The sequence below is a fragment of the Nerophis lumbriciformis genome, linkage group LG05, assembly GCF_033978685.3.
Source record: "Nerophis lumbriciformis linkage group LG05, RoL_Nlum_v2.1, whole genome shotgun sequence".
Classification (NCBI taxonomy): Eukaryota; Metazoa; Chordata; class Actinopteri; order Syngnathiformes; family Syngnathidae; genus Nerophis; species Nerophis lumbriciformis.
Genome location: NC_084552.2, coordinates 54,275,493 through 54,301,679, shown reverse-complemented (window position 1 = coordinate 54,301,679; position 26,187 = coordinate 54,275,493). Strand labels below are relative to the sequence as shown.

Here is a 26,187-nt window from a genome sequence, read left to right as displayed (position 1 = left end):
TAGTTAGTAGTTAATTACAAATAGAAATATCACGAGCTTGTGAATGAATTAATTAAAAAAAAATTACAACAACAATAATAAACACGGTTAAGTGTGTAATTGAACATTAATATTTTTCGTACAGGCGGAATTTTTTGACACACTAAGTTATGCAGTTACACAATTGTATTATTATTACAGGGCAAAATGAACAGCAAAAATGTAAGAAAAAAGAGCTAAAATCGTAATGTAATGATAAAAAGCTGAAATGTTCAATCTAATAATATATCACCTATAACACAGAGCTGGCACAAAGTAATGTCTGAATTTTAGCTTCTTTTTTTAATTCAAAATTGTGTCTGCATAGTTTTAGTTTTTAGTATGCAATGTATGAAAAAGTTTGGACACTTCTGTTATAGATCATTTTATTACACTCAAACTAACCGTAACCTTTTGTTGCACTGTCATTGTGTTTGCGTGCAGTGTCCAGCAGGGGGCGGTACATATCACCAGCACTATTGCGTCGGCAATGGAGGAGGAGGTCTGAACTCGGTCGTCATGAACACGTTTGACGGCTGCGGTTCGTCGCGGGAGGACCGGGCGGAGACTCGTCGTCCTTGGGCCCGCTTCTCTTCGTGGCTCGAATGCGTGTGTGTGGTGACCTTTGACCTGGAGCTCGGACAAGCCATCGAGGTGCGCTTTGTTAGCTTAGCACAGTTAGCCTTGTCATTAGTGTCGTGTTGCTAGCTGTGTGTTATCATGTTAACGTGTTGTGTGTTCTACTGTACTCACAAGTAACAACATGAATAATTGGGTGTTATGTCAACAACATGTTGTGTGTAGATGTGTGTGACACTGTACTCACAAGTAACAACATGAATAATTGGGTGTTATGTCAACAACATGGTGTGTGTTATGTCGTAATTGCAGCAGGCAGGTGGTTTTAATTCAATCAATCAATCAATCAATCAATGTTTATTTATATAGCCCTAAATCACAAGTGTCTCAAAGGGCTGCACAAGCCACAACGACATCCTCGGTATAGCCCACATAAGGGCAAGGAAAAACTCACCCCAGTGGGACGTCGATGTGAATGACTATGAGAAACCTTGGAGAGGACCGCATATGTGGGTAACCCCCCCCCCCTCTAGGGAGACCGAATGCAATGGATGTCGAGTGGGTCTAACATAATATTGTGAGAGTCCAGTCCATAGTGGATCCAGCATAACAGTAAGAGTCCAGTCCACAGTGGGGTCAGCAGGAAACCATCCCGAGCGGAGACGGGTCAGCAGCGCAGAGATGTTCCCAACCGATATACAGGCGAGCGGTCCACCCCGGGTCCCGACCCCGGACAGCCAGCACCCCATCCATGGCCACCGGATCTGTGTGTCTTCCCCTCCACAAGGGATAGGGGGGAGCAGAGGAGAAAAGAAAAGAAACGGCAGATCAACTGGTCTAAAAAAGGGGGGCTATTCAAAGGCTAGAGTATACAAATGAGTTTTGAGATGGGACTTAAATGTTTCTACTGAGGTAGCATCTCTAACTGTTACCGGGAGTGCATTCCATAGTGCTGGAGCCCGAATAGAAAACGCTCTACAGCCCGCAGACTTTTTTTGGGCTCTGGGAATCACTAATAAGCCGGAGTTCTTTGAACGCAGATTTCTTGCCGGGACATATGGTACAATACAATCGGTAAGATAGGCTGGAGCTAGACCGTGTAGTATTTTATACGTAAGTAGTAAAACCTTAAAGTCGCATCTTAAGTGCACAGGAAGCCAGTGCAGGTGAGCCAGTATAGGCGTAATATGATCAAACTTTCTTGTTCTTGTCAAAAGTCTAGCAGCCGCATTTTGTACCAACTGTAATCTTTTAATACTAGACATAGGGAGACCCGAAAATAATACGTTACAGTAATCGAGACGAGACGTAACGAACGCATGAATAATGATCTCAGCGTCGCTAGTGGACAAAATGGAACGAATTTTAGCGATATTACGGAGATGAAAGAAGGCCGTTTTAGTAACACTCTTAATGTGTGACTCAAAGGAGAGAGTTGGGTCGAAGATAATACCCAGATTCTTTACTGAGTCGCTTTGTGTAATTGTTTGGTTGTCAAATGTTAAGGTGGTATTATCAAATAAATGTCGGTGTTTAGCAGGACCGATAATCAGCATTTCCGTTTTCTTGGCGTTGAGTTGCAAGAAGTTAGCGGACATCCATTGTTTAATTTCATTAAGACACGCCTCCAGCTGACTACAATCTGGCGTGTTGGTCAGCTTTAGGGGCATGTAGAGTTGGGTGTCATCAGCATAGCAATGAAAGCTAACACCGTATTTGCGTATGATGTCGCCTAGCGGCAGCATGTAAATACTAAAGAGTGCAGGGCCAAGAACCGAACCTTGGGGGACTCCGCACGTTACCTTAATATAGTCCGAGGTCACATTGTTATGGGAGACGCACTGCATCCTGTCAGTAAGATAAGAGTTAAACCACGACAAAGCTAAGTCTGACATACCAATACGTGTTTTGATACGCTCTAATAAAATGTTATGATCGACGGTATCGAAAGCAGCGCTAAGATCAAGAAGCAGCAACATAGATGACGCATCAGAATCCATCGTTAGCAGTAGATCATTAGTCATTTTTGCGAGGGCTGTCTCCGTAGAGTGATTTGCCCTGAAACCGGATTAAACACAGCATCTTCAATTCATCACACAAACGTGTATATTTGTCAATGTAGTAAATGCAGAGTGTTTTTCTATTTCCAGCTGGTATATCCTCGGCATGTGAAGCTGACTGAGAAGGAGGTAATTGTCCATAAAGTTATGACTCATTTCACAATACTGATATGTTGGTTACAGCTTTTCCTGTCGTTTCTTTCCAGAAAACTAGCCTTTGCTACCTTGCCTTTCCGGACTCCTACTCAGGTAAATGTCAAATAATTCCTACACAGTGCGTTTCCCACCTAGGCTTTCAATGATTACCTCTCAAAATACCGTAATTGATGTCACCACATATGTGGTGACATCAATTACGGTATTTTGAGATATATGATATGATATATGACTATACTATACAGGAACACATTTATTCTCTACTTTGCATTGAACAGTGTTGGGTTCAGGGCCGGCCCGTGGCATAGGCCGTATAGGCAAATGCTAAGGGCGCCGTCCATCAGGGGGCGCCACGCCAGTGCCACAAATGTTGGAGAAAAAAAAAAAAAAAAAAAGAAAGTTGGTACTATTATTTCTAAATACAAAAAATAATCCCACGTTAATTAAAATGCAAAGTAAAGCCTATTTAATAGAAATATTTGTTACAACATTACGACCCCCCCCCCCCTCCCTTCCCGTATCATGACTCTTTTTGGACGTCACCACATCAAAAAATCAACACAAGATGTCAAAACGGCCAAAACTGTCAGGTGCCCAAGGAAGAAAAAAGAGAAAAGAAGAGGAGTAGAAACGAGAAAAGACAGAGGTAGCAGGTAGGTAACGTTAGCCTACATTAAATTATTTGTCTGTTACAGAATGTGATAGTAACCTGGCTTGTTAGCATTAAGCTAATTGATGATTCGGCAATTGATAATCAATAAATAGCTAGTTCTGTTTTAACGTCGGGTTAATATTGTGGAGGGGGCTAAATTGTTATGGAAAATAATAATGTAACGTTAGGTAATTACAGTACTCCCACCTTACATTCCTCAGGGACATTTGTATTAGATCTTTTAAGCAGGTGTTTTTTGTTTACATTGTTATTGCCTTCTGGTTAGCTAATGTTTGCCCTGCAGGTAATAGTCACTTGTCCACCCCTTTATATATTAGGTATAGTTGTAAGTAAAAAAAAAAGGTCAAAGATAAAGTTATTCGGTTTCTTGTGAGGGGGGGGGGGGGGGGGGGGGCGCCACCTAAAATCTTGCCTAGGGCGCCAGATTGGTTAGGGCCGGGCCTGGTTGGGTTAGTTACTGAAAACCAGTAACTAGTTACAGCTACTAGTTACTTTATTTCAAAAGTAACTCAGTTACTAACTCAGTTACTTACACCAAAAAGTAATGCGTTACTGTAAAAAGTAACTATTTAGTTACTTTTTTCTCCCCCCTTTTTTTTAAGGCTCCCATTAATGCCCTTTTAGCCTTCATTTCAGTACTGTTATTGCACTGGAGAATAATACAATCTGTTGATCAACTTGACATGCATTTGCATCACTGAACTCTGCTAAGCAATGTGGTCTACATACAACACACAAAGACAAAGATAGGTTTCAAAGGGCCAATTTATTTCAGGCCAGAACAAATTGACAAAACTATTTTAAATAGCTGCAACATAATGGCACTTTAACTTTAAGTAGATAGGATCTTTGATCCTAGACACAACTTACATTTAACTAAAATGTTCTTTTGTTTGTGCTCGACAAAAGAAAAGTAGTGAGAATGTTAAGACACTCGACTTCTGGCTTCACCATGATGTCTTGTTAGTTGTTATGAGAGTAGCGTATGTGTGTGTGTGTGTGTGTGTGGCCCTTTAAGATATGACAGCATGTGAGTTGAGTGAGTCAGTGAGTGAGTGGGCGAGAGAAGTGAGGGACCAGCGACAGTGAGTGCGTGCAGGTGCTCTAGCTTGGTGGATGGCTGCGTCCAATAAAGTCACAAAGTTGCAACAAACCGCCGGGCTCGTCATTCACCCTCAGCTGTAAAGACCCACTTTCGGGTAAAGTGAAGGTTGTTAGCCCCGAAGTACATAGGCCCTGGTGGAACGTCTCCCTGCGCCCCTCAACTACGGTCTGGGAGCCCGCCCCCACCCACACAAAGCACGCCTCTTCTTTTCCACCGCAGCGCTGCAATAAAACACTCAGATCTTCTGTTTCTAGCCGATACTACATAAAGAATAACGTAAAATAACGCAGTAACGCATCATTTAGTAACGGTAACTGAGTTACTGAATATGAAAAATAACGCGTTAGATTACTAGTTACCGCCGAAACTAACAGCGTTACAGTAACGCGTTACTTTCTAACGCGTTAGTCCCAACACTGGCATTGAATCACATCAACAGTATACAGAACGGGTTATTTTATGGCTCATTTAAAAAATATTTAAAACGCATCAGCAATTAAAACATATACCGTAAATTTCTCTCCTTGGCTTATGGAACTTCCGGTCAATAAAGTTTGATTCAAAGTGCACACTTCTCAAAGATATATTAACTGCCCTGACCACATGATGGCGACAAATATACATGTAGCAATGTTAATTAAATGACAAGCATGATGCACTTTAACAACAAGATTTTACAACTTTTAGTTGTAACAGAACAGCAACTGTCAACAACTTGCAATCTGATTGGCTATCGCAACTGTCTCTCAACTCTATGTGTTCTCAAATTCATCTGCTAACGGTCCCGATGAGTATCCAATCACAGGAAACGTAAATGCCACGTTCAACGTGAGGCCATCCAGAAGGCCTTACTGACAATAACTCGTGATCTGATTGGCTATCGGAACTGTCTATCAACTGTATGTTCCTGTTCGCTTACAGTGCACGGACGCCTGCATTGCTGAATCTGAAGGCCTCTGGCAGATTTGGTACAGCATGGCAACATAAGCTAGCTGAATTCTGATTGGATACAAAATAAAACTTAAAACAACAGCACTGGAAGGAGCATAATATGACATGAAGAGAATATGAATAATTTTAGATATTTAGGGAAAGTAAATCAAAAAATAATTGTATCTTTAATTATGATCATGATTTCTGGTTATGTCAGGCAAGCAGAGAAGGCCTTGCTGGTCCTGACGGCACACCACTGTTCATACACCATTTGACGCAACTTTTGTCATTTCTCTTCGTTTTTTCGTCAGGATGTATTGGGGACACGCAGTTCAGCTTCCGAATGCGGCAGTCGGTCGGTCGCAGACATTCCAGGCTCAGAGACGTCATCTACAACAGAGATGCTCCCGCCACGCTTCAGGTAGCCAATCAGAATGCAACGTAAAGTAAAAGGACACGGACCGGTCCAACCAGAAGGTCTGTTTGTCTTCATGTGTCCTCAGAGCGAAACGTCCCATTTTTACGGCTACGTGTATTTCAGACAAGTCAAAGATGCGTCCGTGAAACGAGGATACTTCCAGAAGGTGATGGCACACTCAAAGGCAGCATGACATTGATAAATGCTAGGGGGTGTCCCGATCCAATATTGATAACGGTTCGATATCAGCAAAAAAAATATTGTTTACTTGTCCTCCAATAAGCACACATGATTGGTCTTTTCTTTTATTTTAGTCAAGTCCTTTACAAACGATAAACACCGTCGGCTATAGGCTACTAGAAGCTAGCAGCTACACACCAGCTAAGCACACAGTAACACAGTAGCTCGACATGCGCAATAAGTGCCCTTAATTGAATAATATTGCAATCTTAAACAGCACATTTATCAATACAAACAAGTTGTGAACATTTATAGTTGCATATTACTTACAGATATAAAATCTCCAAGGCAGAAGCATATTAAAAGTATCCAGTAACAAATGTGTTTGCATCATTCAATTTACTGCATCATGAGCTTAACTGAATGAATCATTGTGCCCACTAGGATTTTTGCAAAACAAACAAAAAACAATTACCACTCCACTTCAACTTAAAGACAGCATGAGTTCATAAGAGATAATATATAGCAGTGATCCTCAACAGGCGGACCGCGGTCCATGTCCGGACCCAGCGACGTGTCCGTCCGGACCCAGCACGAATTATAGTAAAAAAAAAAAAAAAAAAATGTTTTTAATTATTATAATTATAATTATTATAAAAAAATATAATCATTGTATCTATCTTTGAGTTATCGCTAGCGCAAGTCAACGTTCTTTGTTGTTTTTAGTCAAATATCTCCAGGTTTCGTTTACACTTCTCCGTGTCTCACTCACTCCGTCTCTCTCTCTCTCTCTCTCTCTCTCTCTCCCTCTCAGAGAGAGAAAGAGAGAGAGACGGAGTGAGAGCGAGAGAACGCCACTCTGATTGGCTGATTCCGGGGTATGGGTTGTCCTCTCTATCACAACGACGCGCTGATAGGCTGTTACCACCTGGGTCATACACATGTGCTCAGTGCATGGAACCTTTCGCTGCAGGCACACAGTTGTCTCGTATCGCTACTTCGCTAACTGTTCACTCGTCAGTCACTGAATGTGAATCAAATCACAATGGCATGCTCCATGTTGGCTCAGGGTGGTAAAAGAAAGGTGGACAGGGAAAACCGACGTTTCAAGGAAGAATGGACAGAGCAATATGTTTTCATCCTACCTACTGCAAGTACCAGACCAATGTGTCTAATATGCAACAGTACTGTTGCTCTGGTGAAAAGTGACAATCTGAAACGTCACTATCTGAAAGAGCACCGCGAATTTGAAGAGACATTTCCTCATGATTCAGAGCTAAGAAAAAAATAAATCACGAGGCTGAAAAAGTCATATGAAACATCAAGCAAGATTTTTGTTAAATCTATGACACAACAACAAATAGCAACATGGGTTTTGAGTAAACACAAGAAGCCATTCTCTGATGCAGAAATAATTAAATAATGCTTGACTGAAGTGATGGGTGCCATGTTTTAAGGCAAAGAAAAGGAGGAAATGACAGCTAAAATAAATCAAATCCCACTCTCTGATGCCACAGCTACCAGACGTACTGAAATACTGGCTGGTGATTTGTCCAAGCAGCTTTGTGATGGAAAAAAAATGCAGAGTGCATATCCCTAGCAGTGGATGAGTCCACTGACACCACTGACAAAATGCTCAGTTGTTGGTGTTTGTGAGGTATTATGATGAGGAAAAGGGGGAGTTTATTGAAGATGTTTTGAGCCTGGCAAACCTCAGTGGACAAACAAGGGGAGAATACATCTATAAAGCAATGTCAGAAATGCTGAATGAAAAAGGGATAGATCTGAAGAAAGTTGTGTCCATTGCTACTGATGGAGCTCCAGCCATGTTGGGGAGAGAGAAGGGACTGGTTCCGCGTCTGAGAGAACACCACCCTGGCCTGATATCTTATCACTGCATAATCCACCAATCTGTCCTTTGTGCAAATCTTTGAGAAGTGTACTCTGAAATCATGAGTACACTTCTCATGATTTCAGAGAAGTGTACTTCATGACACTGGCCTGGATTTATTTAGTGGCAATGATCATCAAATGTTTTGTGCCAAAGTTCAAAGTCTTGGTTTGAACCCCAAGAGCCCAATTTTCCCATTGAGCAGCTGTGTTATACACAATGGGGATGTACTGTACCATAGTTATACAGTGGGGCAAAAAAGTATTTAGCCAGCCACCAATTGTGCAAGTTCTCCCACTTAAAATGATGACAGAGGTCTGTAATTTTCATCATAGGTACACTTCAACTGTGAGAGACAGAATGTGGGGAAAAAATCCAGGAATTCACATTGTAGGATTTTTAAAGAATTTATTTGTAAATTATGGTGGAAAAGAAGTATTTGGTCAATAACAAAAATTCAACTCAATACTTTGTAATATAACCTTTGTTGGCAATAACAGAGGTCAAACGATTACTACAGGTCTTTACCAGGTTTGCACACACAGTAGCTGGTATTTTGGCACATTCCTCCACGCAGATCTTCTCGAGAGCAGTGATGTTTTGGGGCTGTCGCCGAGCAACACTGACTTTCAACTCCCTCCCCAGATTTTCTATGGGGTTGAGGTCTGGAGACTGGCTAGGCCACTCCAGGACTTTCAAATGCTTCTTACGGAGCCACTCCTTCGTTGCCCGGGCGGTGTGTTTGGGATCATTGTCATGCTGGAAGACCCAGCCACGTTTCATCTTCAAAGCTCTCACTGATGGAAGGAGTTTTTGGCTCAAAATCTCACGATACATGGCCCCATTCATTCTTTCCTTAACACGGATCAGTCGGCCTGTCCCCTTAGCAGAAAAACAGCCCCAAAGCATGATGTTTACACCCCCATGCTTCACAGTAGGTATGGTGTTCTTGGGATGCAACTCAGTATTCTTCTTCCTCAAAACACGAGGAGTTGAGTTTATACCAAAAAGTTCTATTTTGGTTTCATCTGACCACATGACATTCTCCCAATCCTCTGCTGTATCGTCCATGTGCTCTCTGGCAAACTTCAGACGGGCCTGGACATGCACTGGCTTAAGCAGGGGGACACGTCTGGCACTGTAGGATTTGTTTCCCTGTCGGCGTAGTGTGTTACTGATGGTAACCTTTGTTACTTTGGTCCCAGCTCTCTGCGGGTCATTCACCAGGTCCCCCCGTGTGGTTCTGGGATTTTTGCTCACCGTTCTCATTATCATTTTGACCCCACGGGATGAGATCTTGCGTGGAGCCCCAGATCGAGGGAGATTATCAGTGGTCTTGTATGTCTTCCATTTTCTGATAATTGCTCCCACAGTTGATTTTTTCACACCAAGCTGCTTGCCTATTGTAGATTCACTCTTCACAGTCTGGTGCAGGTCTACAATTCTTTTCCTGGTGTCCTTCGACAGCTCTTTGGTCTTGCCATAGTGGAGTTTGGAGTCTGACTGTTTGAGGCTGTGGACAGGTGTCTTTTATACAGATAACGAGTTCAAACAGGTGCCATTAATACAGGTAACAAGTGGAGGACAGAAGAGCTTCTTAAAGAAGAAGTTACAGGTCTGTGAGAGCCAGAGATCTTCCTTGTTTGAAGTGACCAAATACTTATTTTCCACCATAATTTACAAATAAATTCTTTAAAATTTCTACAATGTGAATTCCTGGATTTTTTTCACATTCTGTCTCTCACAGATGAAGTGTACCTATGATGAAAATTACAGACCTCTGTCATCATTTTAAGTGGGAGAACTTGCACAATCGGTGGCTGACTAAATACTTTTTTGCCCCACTGTACCGGTATTTGCACATGAATGAGATCTGTTGAGGTCATGTGTTTACCAGGGATAGGAGGGTTGTGTTTAAAAGTATTTATTTTTCGTTAAAACTGAAAGTTTTATTTAAGTTCTTATTTATTTTTGTTTCAAAGAAAATATTTCATGTATTTTATTGGATATTTATTTTATTTTTGTTAATTTTAAGAAAATGTTAAACTACTACCTACCTCCTGCTACTATATACGCTTGACCGATAATAAACGGACCCAGCCTGTTTCAAAAAAACATTTGTGGACCTTCAAGATTTGTACTTGAGGACCCCTGATATATAGGTTATTGTTTTTCAAACCTATCATTGTTCTCTGCTTGACTTTATCAAACATTTTCTAACATTCCACATGACAAAATAATATAAGTGTATGTGATTCCTGCTGATATTGTATTGGATCAACATCGGTATCAGCCAACAAACACTCAAGGCTACTATATCGGTATTTTATCAGTGGAAAAAGTTGTATTGGGACACCCCTAATAAATATAATCAAATATATGATATTTATTGTTAAAGAGGAACTGCACTTGTTTGGGAATTTGCCTATCATCTACAATCCTTATGTAAGACAAGAACACATACAGTATGTATTATTTTTTTTATGCACAAACTCTTTGATAAACATAAATAAAAGTCAATAGGAGTCGCTCTATTCTGACTATAAAGCGATCAAAAAAACGTCCAAACATGTACTCTAGTAACAGGCACATTCATAATAACATGTAATATTTACATATGTTGGTCATTTTAAGGATACGGCGGCGCATTAATTTCATAAACTCATCACAACGTTCACTTTTTCCTTCAAAAATAACTTTTACTAATCATGACAGACTTCATGAGAAACAACAAACATAATAACATAATCACTTACTGTACAATGTGTGCTCTCACTAGAATGCTGACTGATGGGATGGATATATCTTCCCGTTTAGATGAAGAATTAATCATAATCCTCACAAAGTGTGGGGGAAAAAAGCAAACTGCGTCTTTTTGTCTTTCTCGCCATCTCCGGGTCTAAGTTGAATGTCAAAGTTGACCAACTTCTCGGTTTATGGCCACAGCCTTCAACTATGCAGGTGAAAGGCATGAGTTATAATCTAGAATAGTAGTTCTCAAACTTTTTTCACCAAGTACCACCTCAGAAAACACGTTGCTCTCCAATTACCACCATATTGATGTCGTTGTGGATTGTGCAGCCCTTTGAGACATCTGTGATTAAGGGCTATATAAGTAAACTTTGATTGATTGATATTGACCAACATTAAAATACAGTAGCGTAGCAGGCCTACATATTCATTAAAAACAAGGCAGAAGTTTTATTTAACAGGTATACCGGTATTTACATTTTTGGCCACTGTAACATTACACAGTTTGAACAGTAACAATGTGATTGAATATTTTAATAAGTGATTCTCTGCGTAATGCTTATAATAACAATATCACTAAAACTTGGTTAATATTCATGTCACGAGATGTAAATTGAGTATTATTGACGGTTCTTGGATGTTTTTTTAAAGGGCTTTATAGGCAAAATGGAATACTCCCATTAGTACCATTGCTAGCCACGTTGAACGAGACGATTATTACAAATACGAATGCAAAAAAACTTTTTTCTTGTCTGGGCAAATTTACAAAAAAAGTGCAGTTCGCCTTTTAGTGATCTTGAAATATAACATTTATATATTAATTGTTAAATATATCATAGAATATAAGGTTAAATATGATTAAATATGACATTTATTGTTTATGATCGTGAAATATAATATTTATTGTAAGATATAATATTTGGTTAATTATGATGAAATGTATTGTTAACAATTATGCAATATAGCATTGTCAAATGTATGGTTGAATATGATGAAATGTATATTTATTGTTAGAGCCATTAGAACAAATGACGTGTCTTGCAGTCGCTGGTTCTCGTGTCCAGGCTGCCGTTCGTTCAGCTTTTTTACTCCATGCTTCACATCATCGCACCCGAGTTCTTCGACAAGTCCGAGCCGTGGCTGGAAACAGGTCATATAATCTTCATGTCATGTTTAGTGTGTACCTTCGTCATGTGGTCATCTTTAACCATCCTTTTCCCTCTTCCACACAGTGTGTAATGAGATCGACCAATGGCCTTTCCTCGCTGCTGGGCTCACCTTTAACCTCCCCCTAGTGGGTGTGGTCTTACAGGTGAGGCGAACGTGTCGACCATTTTCTCCTGTTTTGGCTGAGGTGTCCATCGGTTAGTTTGTTTGTTTTTCTTCAGGTCACAATTCCGTCTCAGAATGACAAACCAGGAAGTCCAGTGAAAGCGGCGGCAAAGGAGGTAAGCCAGTCGCTTCACTCCCTTAAGTTAGGGAGGAGTGAGTTAGGAGGCGGAGCTTCACCTAATGCCTGCCGTGTTTCCTCCATATGATCTCAGACGCATTAAACTGCTAGATTTGAAACAAAGATGGCGGACAGACTGTGTCAATGATGTGTTTTCATATCCTTAGAATGTCGTACCCACACCGACTCTGCTGCCTTCTGTACACGAGCTGGACCTCTTCAAGTCAGTTCCCGTTCCCCGTCCAGGTTCCCTGCCCATGTGTTTTCACCTAATGACCTTTGACCTGTCCAGGTGTTTCCAGTCAGTCCTGATCCATCTGCAGATGCTCTGGGAGCTCACACTACTCGGCGAGCCCGTGGTTGTCATGGCACCATCTCCCACGGTTTCCTCAGAAACAGTCTTAGCACTCATCAGGTACCTAAACAGAACTTGAACCAATCAGAGGGCGCATTGTTGACACCTGTGTGTGTGTGTGTCCTCAGCTCCATTAGTCCTCTCAAGTTCTGCTGTGATTTCCGTCCGTATTTCACCATCCATGATTGCGAGTTTCGAGAATTTACGACCAGGACGCAAGCACCGTGAGTTACGCACACCTGAGGCGGCGACCTCGTCACCTGACTTCCTTCACACCGACTATTGGGTCCTTCAGGCCCAGCGTGATCCTGGGCGTGACCAACCCGTTCTTCATCAAGACCTTCCACAGCTGGCCTCACGTCCTGCGACTAGGAGAGACCAAGATGTCGGGTGAGTCTGCGTCTCGACGTCTTCTTCGCATCTCAGCGATCAGATCCGAGGTCCTGTCCTGTCCTCTCAGAGCAAGCAAGCGTCCCCAAGCAACTGAAATTAAAGAAAGTCTCCAAACTGAAGACGCTGGACACCAAGCCAGGTGAGGCACCGCGTCTGTATGTTTTTTTGCGTGTCCCCTTGAGCGCCATCTTGCTCCCTTTATGCACTCATTGTTGGGGTTGAGCCTCCTATGTGCAGTTCTCTGCTGAAACATCGACTATCGACATCTGGATCGATCACCCACCCCCCTATTTTACATTAAAGCTTCTGTGGTTAGCTTCTTCTGTCATGCTGCTCTGTGTCTGTCTGTCTGTCTGTCTGTCGTCTGTCTGTGTGCGTGCGTGCGTTCTTGTATTTCTACCCTTCTTGAGACATCAACAAGGGAACAAGTTAGGACCGAAATCATGGTCCCAATACGGAAAACCACTGCATCTAATAGAGAATGTCTCATTTGCACCCCTGGTGGTGAAATCTATCAAAATTAGGGTGGTCCCAAAAAGGAGGGATTTTTCAAATTGACTGTGTGTCGGTTTTAAAAGTGCTCCCCCTCTGGTCAACATATGAAATAACAAGTGTGTGTAAAGATGTGAAGTGCGCCCCCTTTGGCCAACATATGTAATAAGTGTGTGTAAGACATTGAAATGCGCCCCCTTTTGTCAAAATTAATAAAAAAAATAAAATAAATGTATATAGAGACATACTGTAATAACTTGAAGCAAATAATGAAGATTAAAAAACAATTACAAAAAAATGAATAAATTATAAGCTTACTTTTTTTATATTTTCATAGTATGTATATATTATTAATGTGGTAAATATAAATCTTTATATATCTGGAAAGGGTGGTCCTACAGGGGCCTTGGAGGTCTCAAGAATGTAAGAAATACAAGAGTGTGTGTGCGTCTGTGGCATGCTTAGCTATTCTTTAGAAGAAACATTGTTTATTTTTCCACCATGGTGGAAGGAATAGTATTTTACAACTAGCTTTCGCAAGTTTCTTTAAAATCGGTGCTGCAACTAATCAATGTATCACGGTCACTTCTATTACATCCATCCATCCATTTTCTACCGCTTGTCCCTTTTGGGGTGGCGGGGGGTGTTGGAGCCTATCTCAGCTGCATTCGGGCGGAAGGCGGGATACACCCTGGACAAGTCGCCATCTCATCACAGGGCCAATATACATAGACAGACAACATTCACACTCACATTCACTAACTAGGGCCAATTTAGTGTTGCCAATCAACCTATCAATTACAAATAATCTGAAATCAGAGAATGCGTTTGCGTATACGCACTAGAAATAGTGTAGTGGAAGCCGACCAATCACAGCCTTTACGTACGCTGCAATGGAAGGTTTTGGATGAGCATGTACCGCTCCACAAGTGGAGGGGAAGAGGAGCGGGCGGGCGGGCATCACTCAAAAATACACATTTGTGTGCAGGAATCTTCACAGCCTACAAAAGCTTCCTGCTCAAAGACAAGATCCTCATTAAACGGCTGTTGAAGGTAACGGCGCCACAGTGGGATGGCAAAATCTCAACAGGAAGTGTGAAGGTGTGAGACGAGTGTCTCCACAGGGCATCCAGAGGCGGCGGCCATCCGAGGTGCAGAGCGCCATCTTGAGGAGACACTTTTTAGAGCTAACACAGAGCTTCATCATCCCACTGGTAAGAAGCTGATATCGGGAACACGCCCACCAGCCGCAGTAATTGTGTCCATCTTGTCTGTCAGGAGCGCTACATGGCCAGTCTGATGCCGCTGCAGAGGTCGGTGACACCCTGGAAGGTAAACCACACCTCTGACATCATCAGCACCACACGGGGACCATGCTGATTTATATCTCTGTTCAGACGCCCCCGCAGGTTCGTCCTTTCAGTCAGGATGACTTCATGTCTATGCTGGAGCACAGCGGCCCTCAGCTGACCTCAGCACTTCGAGGTGATTGGACTGGACTGTACAGGTGAGCCAGTTATGCTAAAAGTCTGCACGACAGTTTCGCATGCCTAATTCATGGCGTTAACAGGAAGTTCTTCAAATCTCCAAACTTTGACGGATGGTACCGCCACCGCCACAAAGAGATGACACGCAAACTGGAGAGTCTCCACCTGGAGGTCATCTGTGCGGCTGTAAGTGGTCGTCATAGCAACTTCCCATCTCATTCCAATCATAGCAACTCACTTGTGACTTGTGGGTCAGGACCCGCTGGGATGGACTCGAGACAAGTCAGAAGTGGAGATTGTCGACCTGGTTTTGAAGCTCCGAGAGAAACTGGTAAGTTCCATTTTGAACAGACTTTCAAAGTCAAAGTTCTGAATTGTTACACGCCAAGTGAAATGTTATTGTGATTTTCAGATTAAAGCCCGAAGTCAGCAGCTGCAGGTAAAAGACGACATTTTGAACAAATTGGACTTGTTGATCACGTCCATCATGAGCTCCCTGCCTAAAGAGCTGCAAGATGTCCTCAAAGCACAGTAACACACTCAGCAAGACCATGTAAGTTGTGTGGGCGTCATGTGACACACTGATTGGAACGTGTAAGTTCAATAAACGTTTACATTATTTTGTTTGCAAGCTGCTTCTGTTGTGGTTTGAAATAAATTTTATATCTCAACTCAAATATTCCCATTTTAGTAAATGCCCAAATCAAGTTTAAAAGCCATGTGAGAAAACGATTACACATAATAAAACAGTCAATCTTCATCTTTGAGACATAAAGATTTATTGGAATGTTTGGTAGTTCTTAAAACATTGAATCAGATTAACACAATATACACGTCACTTTTGACATGAAGTGGAATTGCATCCCCGGTGCTTCAGTCAGCTTTACAGCTAGTCACCTTCTATGTTTGTGATGATGTCATCTCCTGTTGCTGTTCCACCACGACGCCCCCTGCTGCTTCAGGACAGAATGTTTTTCCTGTGCACTGAAATGAAGGATGCTGAGGATGGCGTTGAGCGTCTGCTGCCTCCCGCTGGTGTCCTGCAGGGTCAGGAACTTAAAGATGACGTTCTTCAGGTACTCCATGTTGGAACCCTCACGCTTCTGGTCACGGACCAATTTGTCCAGCTGTGCTTGGAGCTTGTGACTCTCCTCGTCGTGGCGTTCGGCGTTGGCCAGAATTTTGGCGTGCAACTGGTGGATGTCCTCCTCCAGCTGGCACTTCTGCCGCCTGAGGGAGCCAGCCTCCACTTCCTTTCTGGCAAACTGCTCAGCGTAGAGCAGCAGTGTGGGCTCAGTGGGCATGGCGCGCCACAGTGCATGGCCGATAGCGTCCGTCTCGCCCTCGTCTGCATAACCGTTCTCCTCGAACTTGCTGGCGACGCCTGTACTTTGTACGAGGGAGGCGTGGGTCAGCGCCGCGGCTCTTAAACGCTCCAACTCCTGGTCTTTTTCGCCTAGCAGCGCCATCGTTCTCTCCCTCTGTTTGTGTAGCTCTGCCTCCAGACTGAGCAGCGATTCACGGTACACCATCTCGTTACGTTCCACTTCCTGTCTGTGGCCATGCAGCAGCGCCGCCACATGCTGCTGGTGTTGGTCTAGTTGTTGGCGGTGTGCGGCGGCAGCCTTGTCGCTCTCAATGCGCAGGTTGATGTACTTCTCCCTCAGGTCCACCAGTTGCTCGCGGACTTCCTCCAGCTCTCGGGCCTGGCAGCCATCTTTGGCGTTTTTGCTCTTGGACGTCACATGTGCTCTGTTCTTGTAACGCTCAAACTCATCCTTCAGCTGCCGAAGCTCTTGCTGGTACACGGCGGCGTCTTCGCCAGGTTCCGCCTCGCCATCAGTCTTGGTGTTGAGCGTCTGGTGTGGATTCCTTTGAGCCGCCAGCAGTAACTTCTTCACCCTCTCCAGTTTCTCTTTCAGTGCTGTCACATCCAGCTGGGAGTCGTCCAGGCTGGAGTCGTACACTGACCTACTGGAGGCAGCGATGGCGAGCGTTTTGTTCTCTGTGTCCAGCTGCACAATCCGTTCTCGAAGCTTCTGGGCCGCCTGCTGGTCTCGCTGGCGTGCCTTCTCACAAGAACCAAGAAGATCCGACAGCTCCGACACGCGCTGCTCCAGACCGGCCATCCGCAGCTCTGCGCCGTGGGCACGCTCACGAGTGCGCTCCTCCTCTTGACTTGCCTGTACGTACACACACACAGCTAACGTGTAAAACAGATGATCACATGTCTACATCTACATTTACACCAGGATCTAAAACCTAAACCAATTTCAATTTGGACTCACCTTGTGGGTGTCATGGTGTATCTGGTCCTGGAGACGCTTCTCCAGCTCGCTCAGCTCCTGTTGCAGCTGCTCCAGTCTGGGATCTGGTTTCTCCTGTTCCTCCTTGGCTGCATGCAACTTTTTCCTCAGATCATCGCTCTCCTCTCTCATCTGTTTCAGGTGGACCATAAATTCAGACTCGCGGTCCACAGCATGCGAGGACGTGTTGGCCTCGTGGAGGCGGAGCTCAGTGTCTTGTCGCAGGTCTCGCTCCTGCTGCAGGATCTTCTGTAGTTCCTGCAGCTGCTGCAACTGGTCGCTCTGCTCTTGCTCTCGCTCGTGCTGCTGCATTATCACACGAACACGGCTCTCCGCCAACTGCTGCTGGAGGCCACGGAGCTCCGCCTCCTGCTGCGTTGTCACAGCAGTAAGGCGGTCCTGAAGTTCGTCCACCTCCTGCTTCAGTTGGCGTTTGTCAGCCTGAAAGCTGGCCTCCATGCGCGACTTCTCCTGCGTCACTGTGGCTAAGGCACTGGTGAGTGTGCTCAACTGGTTCTTGAGCTGGATGACTCGGCGCTCCACCTCCCCATTGTCAGTGTGTGTGGCCTGGTGCTGATCCACCACCAAGCTGCCACTGTCAACAGACTGTGCTTCTGACCTGGTCAGAACTCCTGGTTCTGCCACGTCTTCCTCTAGCACTTCTTTACCGGGCTCTGGAGCGTCACCGGATACGTTTTTACAATACTCCTCTAAGACCAACGCCCCGTCCAAAGACTCCTGGTTCTGATTAACATCTTGGGACACGCTCAAGACCTTCAGACTGGCCTCAAGGGCGTCCTTTTCCTTCAACAGACTCTTGTATGCACAGACAACATCCTTGAAGCGGGTTTGGTACTGAACCAGCTGCTTCTTCTGGCTCTCAATAACTTCTAGAAGCTCTTTCCGGCTGGGACCGCCCCCAAAACTCATCCCAAACTTTTCCATAACTTTCGTGTTCTTGGATCAGACTGGAGCCAGCATGCCTCAACTATTTGAGAGCTTCCATTGGAAGTGGACTTGAAACTGTGGAAGGCGATGTTGAAACGTTATTTTCTCAAACTTATAGCAAGGGTCATTGATCAAAAACACACAAAGCTAAGGTCCAACTATCATCAAATGCCCCACTATGTAATTAATGGTGATGATCAGTTGTGTCACTGTAGCGTTGTTTAAAACATAAAGAAACATGTAGTGAAAACACATGCAGACTATATATATCATGTATTTATACTACATACTTCTTGTGGAGTTGAACATTTACAGTCACCACCAGCAATGATACCTCGGTTAACCCAGGTCTTACCTTCAGAATGGCATTTCCATTTTAACGTCCACTCAACTTCCCGGAATTGAGTTATTTAACCGTAAAAACAACTCCCTGATATTTGGAAGCGTCGCCGAACCAATTGTCGCCATGTTGGTTTAAACCGGAAGTGAAGTAGGTGGTGCTGTCGATGCATTCACGTTTTCAGGACGTTAAAATGCGTCAAAGAATGTTTGTTTGCTAAGTGACACAAGAACAATAATACTATGACTAAAATTAAGTTCTAAATAATTATTTATTAAATTATATGCACAATGTCATTATTAACATACAAATGTATTCCTTTTTTGGTGAAGTACTCGAATCTCCGATGTTTCCGAGGGTAGTTGAACGTACAAGTTGTCCCACCGCTCGGTGACGTCATTTGTTCCGCGTTGGCCTGGACGTGGCACAGAGTGAGCTGCGCCCAATTCCGCTGCTGATCCTCGCTCATCTCCCGGGACTCCGCTTCTTTTCCTCTGCTGCTGTCAAACCGGGAAGCTTTAGTCGAAATGGGTCTGACGATGTCCACGTTGTTTGCGAAGTTCTTCGGAAAGAAGCAGATGCGGATACTGATGGGTGAGCGCGAGGCGAGGCTAGGCTAACTAATGGGCTGCTAAGCTAACCAGCTGCTAACGTATCGAACCCGGCAGTTGAGCATTGTCATCACCAAATAAAACATTAAATGTTATATTTTTTTTATTTAAATAAGCGGTTGTTTGGCACCGCTAACGACTGCAGATTAGTTTGCTGTCAGAATCCATTCACTGGATGATGTTTCAGTTGTTTCCTCGTTGAAGTGTTGCGCAACGACGCATTCATTGTTTTGTTGTTGTTGTTGTTGTTGTTGTGTGACAGTTGGCCTGGATGCAGCTGGCAAAACAACCATTTTGTACAAACTCAAGCTTGGGGAGATTGTCACCACCATCCCGACCATCGGTAAGGACGCCGTCTGTTAAGTTCAGCGGACCCCTTAAAAACAACGTTTTTTTTCCAATGCGTGTGCGAAGGTTTCAACGTGGAGACTGTGGAGTACAGGAACATCTGCTTCACAGTTTGGGATGTCGGCGGTCAGGACAAGATCCGACCTCTGTGGAGACACTACTTCCAGAACACGCAGGTAACACACGACCAGCACACAAACTGCACAAAAAAATGAGGATAAGAAGACTGATGTGTACTAGAGATGCGCGGTTTGCGGACACAACCGCGGAGTCCGCGGATTATCCGCGGATCGGGCGGATGAAATTAAAAAAACTAAGATTTTATCCGCTCGCGGGTCGGGTCGGGCGGATCAATTTTTTTTTTTTTTTTTTTTTTTTGGCGGGTGGCAGTTAAACCAATTCGGAAATATATATACATAGTTAAATGTTGTTACCCACATACGAAAAACGAGCAGGCACCTGCTGCATATGCCACAACAGAAGAAAAAAAAAGAAGAGATGGACACTTTTACGGAGCGGAGAAGGGACGCCTCGCCGGGGTCCGGGACCGAGGCCCCTTCCCCCGAGAGGGCCCCACCGGGAGCCGTAGCTGAGGCGATCCGCGAGAAGGGCCCGACGCACGTCCAGGGTCACTACCGCGCCCACCGCACCGACACCCCGCCTCGTCCGCTTTCGCCGCGGCCGGCGTCACGCGCAGCAGGTAAGCAGCTTACCTGCCCGCCACCCCCGTGGCCGGGGGCTCGTAACATGGGTCACTCCGCGCGCTCCGCCCGCGCAGCTTACCTGCTTGCCACCCCTGTTGCCGGGGGCGCGTAACAGGGGTCACTCCGCGCGTAGTGCGCTCATGAAAGGGGTGGGGCTCACCCTGGTTGATATAGAGAGCAGGACGGTGGCCATGGAAGTTGGAACCCGCTAAGGAGTGTGTAACAACCCACCTGCCGAATCAACTAGCCCTGAAAATTGATGGCGCTGGAGCGTGGGCCCATATACCTGGCCGTCGCCGGCAGCGAGACGCGCTTGGAGGTGCGCTCAGCGCGGCTCCCATATGATTGCGCACTGGTGTGCGTCTGGGTCGTGACAGCGTGGCACGCGAATGTCTGTGCATTGGATCAGTCTCCTTTCTTTAACAGGCAAAAGCTTTATAACCTCACCATACCTGCCAACTTTTAAATCAGAAAAACCTAGTAGCCAGGGTCCAAGGGCCGCAGGCCCCGGTAGGTCCAGGACAAAGTCCTGGTGGAGGGTTCAGGGCTTCGCCCCCCGACGCAAAATGACTATTAGCATTCAGACAGGTTAAAATGTTGCTAAAACCATCACTTTTCTATCAGTCACAGTGACTTTTCAAAACAAAAATATTACAGCAAAAATCATATGGGTTGATTGACATGTTTATTCTGTAAGCTAACTTCAATAGTTTGAAATTATTTTGACAGTTAATGCCAGTTATCCTGTCAACCTTTCACAAGACTTCAATTTGTTAATTGAAAGTATAAATAGTATAAACACTTTTTACACTATGTCGTGCTGTGAAATACAGCCGACAGGATTGCGCATGCATGGTGCAGGAGAACAAAGGACTTCTTTCATTTAAGGTTTGTGATAAACCATCAAACTCATTCGTTAAAAGGACTCTATAGTAATATAAAGCGAATTTTTCTGGACATTATCATGCAAGAAAAGTTTATTTTTGGGATCGCGATCACCGCGTAATGATTTTTAAAGGTTGCATTACATTATTAACTGTCCCATGTGATCAGCCAGTGCGATTGGAAGTCCATGCTCAATTATTGCCTCCGTAAATAAAACTTCGGCATTTATCACATCCAAAGAATCTGTTTGGGCGACGAAAAACGTTGAAAGTTTTCCACTTGTATCGCTAGCAACGGCATTAGACTTGTGTTTTTTTGTCCCAACGTGGTCTTTTACATCGCTAATTCCTCCGTGTCCGATCGAAAAATCTTGTCTGCACAAGGTGCAATTCGCGTAGTTTTCACCCTTTTTTAAAATTTTTTTATTAATATTAGATATATAACAACGGGCGGATGGTGGGCGGATGCAGTTCTGATCAAACGTTACATCGGGTGGATGGCGGATGGTTGACGACTTTCTGACGCGGTTGCGGATGAAATAATTGCCTATCCGCGCATCTCTAATGTGTACTCTTTACCTCCAGGGTCTGATCTTTGTTGTGGACAGTAACGACAGGGAGCGTGTTGCTGAGTCGGCAGATGAACTCTCCAAGATGGTTTGTGACGCGCCTGTTCGGTAAGTAGAAACCAGTGATGTCATCATCTGTTGATTGCGTCTACAGATCCAGGAGGACGAGCTGAGGGATGCTGTGCTTCTGGTGTTCGCCAACAAACAGGACCTTCCCAACGCGCTCGCCATCAGCGAACTCACAGACAAGCTGGGTCTCAACAACCTGCGCAGCCGGACCGTATGTATCGCTGAGTCATCAGTACCTCTGACTCGCTAACAGTTGCTAACCCCTCCTTTCTGCTCAGTGGCACATGCAGCCCACCTGTGCCACTCAGGGCACGGGTCTGTACGAGGGCCTCGACTGGCTGTCCAACGAGCTGGCGAAGAGCTAGACCACCGGACGCGAGACAGGAAGCGGCGGCACAGATGTCGGCGCGACGTCATCATGTACAGACAAGGACACGGAGCATCTCACAGGACTGATCCTTTCCTCTTTTTCTAAATTATAAATGTGTCAGTCGGAGGCGGTGTCACGGACTCCCTTGAGCCTCGTGTTCAGTTCTTCTTGTTTTATTTTAACGCATGTTTTTACTCCGGATCATGTGACTGGGTGTTAAAGGAAAAGGGACGGGGCTTAAGCCAGGTGACTGTGCGGGTAGCAAGTCTTGCAGCTGGTCATGTGAGGACCCTGAAAGTCTTGTTGTCAATCTATGTGGAAAAGCAGCAGGTGATGCAATAAAGGTGTTTTTCTTCAATAAATCTGTGTATTCTTTCAGGGCATAATTAATTTTTTGTGTTGGAAAAAAGGTGAGTCATGTGACCATATCCGTCCATCCAATTTTGTACCGCTTTGTAACGTTTTCTTGGGTCGTCATCAACAGAATTGGGAATTTGAGGAGCAGTGGGTGTGTACATTAGGCATGGGTTCTGTTCCCATTTAAACCAATACGGTAACAATTTTTGATGCGTTTGTGTGTTATTAAATGTTAATTGTTTAATAATCGAAGTGTATTTTTATGTAATATAAATAAATTAGATGATTATAACCAGAGGTGGGTAGAGTAGCCAGAAATTGTACTCAAGTAAGAGTACTGTTACTTTAGAGATTTATTACTCAAGTAAAAGTAATGAGTAGTCACCCAAATATTTACTTGAGTAAAAGTAAAAAGTATGTTGTGAAAAAACTACTCAAGTACTGAGTAACTGATGAGTAACATACACACTCATATCATATATATATATACATACATACATACATACATACATATACATTGATATATACAGTATATAATTTATAAGTATTTATTTTGCTGTTTTTGTTTACATGTTAAAGGTGTTTTAATGAATATACATGCATGTTTAACATATAGATTCCTTTCTTTAATGAAGACTAGAATATAAGTTGGTGTATTACCTGATTCTGATGACTTGCGTTGATTGTAATCAGACAGTCGTGATGATAACGTCCACGTTTTCAAATGGAGGAGAAGAAAAGTTCCTCCTTTCTGTCTAATACCACATGAAAGTGGTGGGTTTTTGGCATCCTATTTGTCCAGCTTCCATATTCATTTTTATACACTTTACAAGAAATATATTGGTGTCAAACTCCGTAGCTTGCTAGCTTGTTTACGCTGGCTTTCGGAGACTCTTATTTTGAAAGCGCAGGCGCGATGGCGCGGCACTTTTATTGTGAAGACAGGAACGTCCTCATGTGCGGTCAGTCTTGAGGCTTTTGACGGTACGGTTGAAATAAAACAAGTATCTTTTTTCCTTCACACTTTTGATTGATTGATTTGAACTTTTATTATTAGATTGCACAGTACAGTACATATTCCGTACAATTGACCACTAAATGGTAACACCCCAATAAGTTTTTCAACTTGTTTAAGTCAGGTCATGTGACCACCTGGCTCTGTTTGATTGGTCCAACGTCACCAGTGACTGCATCTGATTGGTGGAACGAAGTGAAACGTCACCAGTAAGGCAGGCACTTTGAAGGTCTGTCTGACAGACCAAAACAAACAAAGCGTGCATTAACAGATCGATAAAAATTAGTAGCGAGTAGCGAGCTGAATGTAGATAAAAGTAGCGGAGTAAAAGTAGCGTTCCTTCTCTATAAATATACTTAAGTAAAAGTAAAAGTATGTTGCATTAAAACTACTCTTAGAAGTACAATTTATCCCAAAAGTTACTCAAGTAGATGTAACGGAGTAAATGTAGCGCATTACTACCCACCTCTGATTATAACTATGCTGTCCAGTGCTACCTTGTTTTCTGATAACATTTAAGTCATTTGCACTTCCAAGACAGTAGATTGCAGTACCATATGAGCTATCTTAAGGTATGTTATCTAAGAAGTAGCTTTTTCCACAAAGATAAATGTGTTATGTTGTGCCCTACAAAGTGTTTGTACACTAAGTATTGTACTTATTAAGCACCGGCTGTTTGTCACTTTCCCCTGAGTTGTAGTTTTCATTACCAAATGTGGAGGTTTTGAAATCACTGTCAAGTCGTTAACGCTAATAGTAGCCTGCCTATGGCAAATCCAATGTAAATTAAAGCTGCAAGCAGCGTTGGTCGGGCCCGCGTATTTGGCAGGTGCTAGTCCTAAGTGTCCCAATACTTTTGTCTACATTTAGTCTGAAGTGTCCCAAGACTTTTGTCTAGTGTACCTACCTTGTCTGCATTGTGTGGGCACGTTGGTGCTTCCTGCTTTTAAGCAGCCATCTTAAAAAAACAGCACCGCAGGAGCATCAGCGCAGCGTGCCTTTGAAGGGTCATAAAATCAAAACCGGAGCAGTTAATTAAAAAGCGCTTCTGTTGTTGTAATCACAAGGGTTCAATGTCTCTCCTGTGTTAGTTTGAAGGCGAAACGACAAACGCGCTCAGAGGAGTTCGTTTTTGAAGGAAGGTGACCGGTTTTTTAAAAAAAATTGTTTTGAAGGGGGAATAGCAAACTTCCTGTTGATTTTTGCTGGGGGTTGTCAATTTATGAAATGTAGGTGTAAGTGAGACCTACATTGAGGTTTCATGTCTCTTCGACCTTTCCAGTGGGAGTTACAGGCAGTTAAGTCAGTTTTTTCATCCGAGGAGCAGTTTTTTGTGCGTTTTATTAAAAAATTGCTCAAGAGCACAATTTTGAGATTTGGGGTTAGGTTTTTTTATTAGATCACAATTTCTGCCAGTCCTGATGTGTGTGTTCAGTCTGGTGAGTTTTGAAGCATGTTAAGGGGGTCATATTACAGCGCAAAGAGGCAAAAGTGACTGTTTTTAGTACTTTTTTGTCTTGAAGGGGGAATTGCCAACTTCCTGTTGATTTTAGCCCGAGGATGTACAATTATGAGAACTAGGTCTAAGTCAGACCTACATAGAGGATTTTGTTTCATGTTTTTCCGACCTTCCTAGTGGGAGTTACAGGCAGTCGTTTTTTTTTTCCTAGGGGGCGCTAGAGCGCAATTTTGAGTTTTGAGGTTTGGTTTTTTTGATAAAAAGTTTTGTCGTATATTACTGATGTGTGTGTAAAATTTGGTGAGTTTTGAAGCATGTTAAGGGGGTCAAAGTAGTGCGCAAAGCTGCGGAAGAATAATAATAATAAGAAAGAATAAAACGATCGAAAAACAATAGGTCCTTATGTCCCATTGCATAAGGACTCCCTTCGGGAGTCCTTTTGCAATGGGCCATTGCGGGCCCTAATTAGCATCGAGCTAGTGTATTTTGGAAAAGGGGAGCCTTACATTTCTACCAAGCATACTTGCTTTGTTGGTGTTGAAAACAGCAACATGGAGGGAGTTTGGCTGAGTGCTGCATAAGTGGTTGTTTATGTGAGCCGGTGTTTAGTCTGCAACTGGACATTACGTGCAACAAAAGTATCGCAAGATGGCACCGTTTGATTGTACGTGAATCGATATCTGATAGTACCGACAGAATTCGGTCTGTGCTTATAAAAGTTGCAAATTCAGTACCCATCCCTAGAGTGTATACACAGGTAAAAGCCAGTAAATTAGAATATTTTGAAAAACTTGATTTATTTCAGTAATTGCATTCAAAAGGTGTAACTTGTACATTATATTTATTCATTGCACACAGACTGATGCATTCAAATGTTTATTTCATTTAATTTTGATGATTTGAAGTGGCAACAAATGAAAATCCAAAATTCCGTGTGTCACAAAATTAGAATATTACTTAAGGCTAATACAAAAAAGGGATTTTTAGAAATGTTGGCCAACTGAAAAGTATGAAAATGAAAAATATGAGCATGTACAATACTCAATACTTGGTTGGAGCTCCTTTTGCCTCAATTACTGCGTTAATGCGGCGTGGCATGGAGTCGATGAGTTTCTGGCACTGCTCAGGTGTTATGAGAGCCCAGGTTGCTCTGATAGTGGCCTTCAACTCTTCTGCGTTTTTGGGTCTGGCATTCTGCATCTTCCTTTTCACAATACCCCACAGATTTTCTATGGGGCTAAGGTCAGGGGAGTTGGCGGGCCAATT

General features: G+C 43.5%; 3 protein-coding genes across 3 annotated transcripts; 2 read left to right on the top strand and 1 right to left on the bottom strand.

Moving 5' to 3' along the window:
• Positions 1-483: 483 nt before the first annotated feature.
• dennd6b (DENN/MADD domain containing 6B) lies at positions 484-15,572 on the top strand. Its single transcript, XM_061959667.1, has 20 exons — positions 484-672; positions 2,748-2,786; positions 2,864-2,906; positions 5,836-5,945; positions 6,028-6,108; positions 11,809-11,914; positions 11,997-12,076; positions 12,153-12,212; positions 12,382-12,437; positions 12,507-12,629; positions 12,698-12,793; positions 12,865-12,959; positions 13,030-13,101; positions 14,443-14,507; positions 14,579-14,668; positions 14,733-14,786; positions 14,852-14,961; positions 15,025-15,127; positions 15,198-15,272; positions 15,354-15,572. Exons 1-20 carry the CDS (start codon positions 538-540, stop codon positions 15,474-15,476), a joined length of 1,716 nt encoding a protein of 571 aa, XP_061815651.1. The 5' UTR covers positions 484-537; the 3' UTR covers positions 15,477-15,572.
• Positions 15,573-15,697: 125 nt separating this feature from the next.
• On the bottom strand, positions 15,698-18,686 carry gcc1 (GRIP and coiled-coil domain containing 1). Its single transcript, XM_061959666.1, has 3 exons — positions 18,551-18,686; positions 17,230-18,270; positions 15,698-17,124 (listed from the first exon to the last, which is right to left on the bottom strand). Exons 2-3 carry the CDS (start codon positions 18,190-18,192, stop codon positions 15,859-15,861), a joined length of 2,229 nt encoding a protein of 742 aa, XP_061815650.1. The 5' UTR covers positions 18,193-18,270; positions 18,551-18,686; the 3' UTR covers positions 15,698-15,858.
• Positions 18,687-18,792: 106 nt separating this feature from the next.
• On the top strand, positions 18,793-22,452 carry LOC133606100 (ADP-ribosylation factor 4). Its single transcript, XM_061959668.2, has 6 exons — positions 18,793-19,129; positions 19,409-19,489; positions 19,561-19,670; positions 21,668-21,739; positions 21,806-21,931; positions 21,999-22,452. Exons 1-6 carry the CDS (start codon positions 19,063-19,065, stop codon positions 22,083-22,085), a joined length of 543 nt encoding a protein of 180 aa, XP_061815652.1. The 5' UTR covers positions 18,793-19,062; the 3' UTR covers positions 22,086-22,452.
• The last annotated feature ends 3,735 nt before the right edge of the window (positions 22,453-26,187 follow it).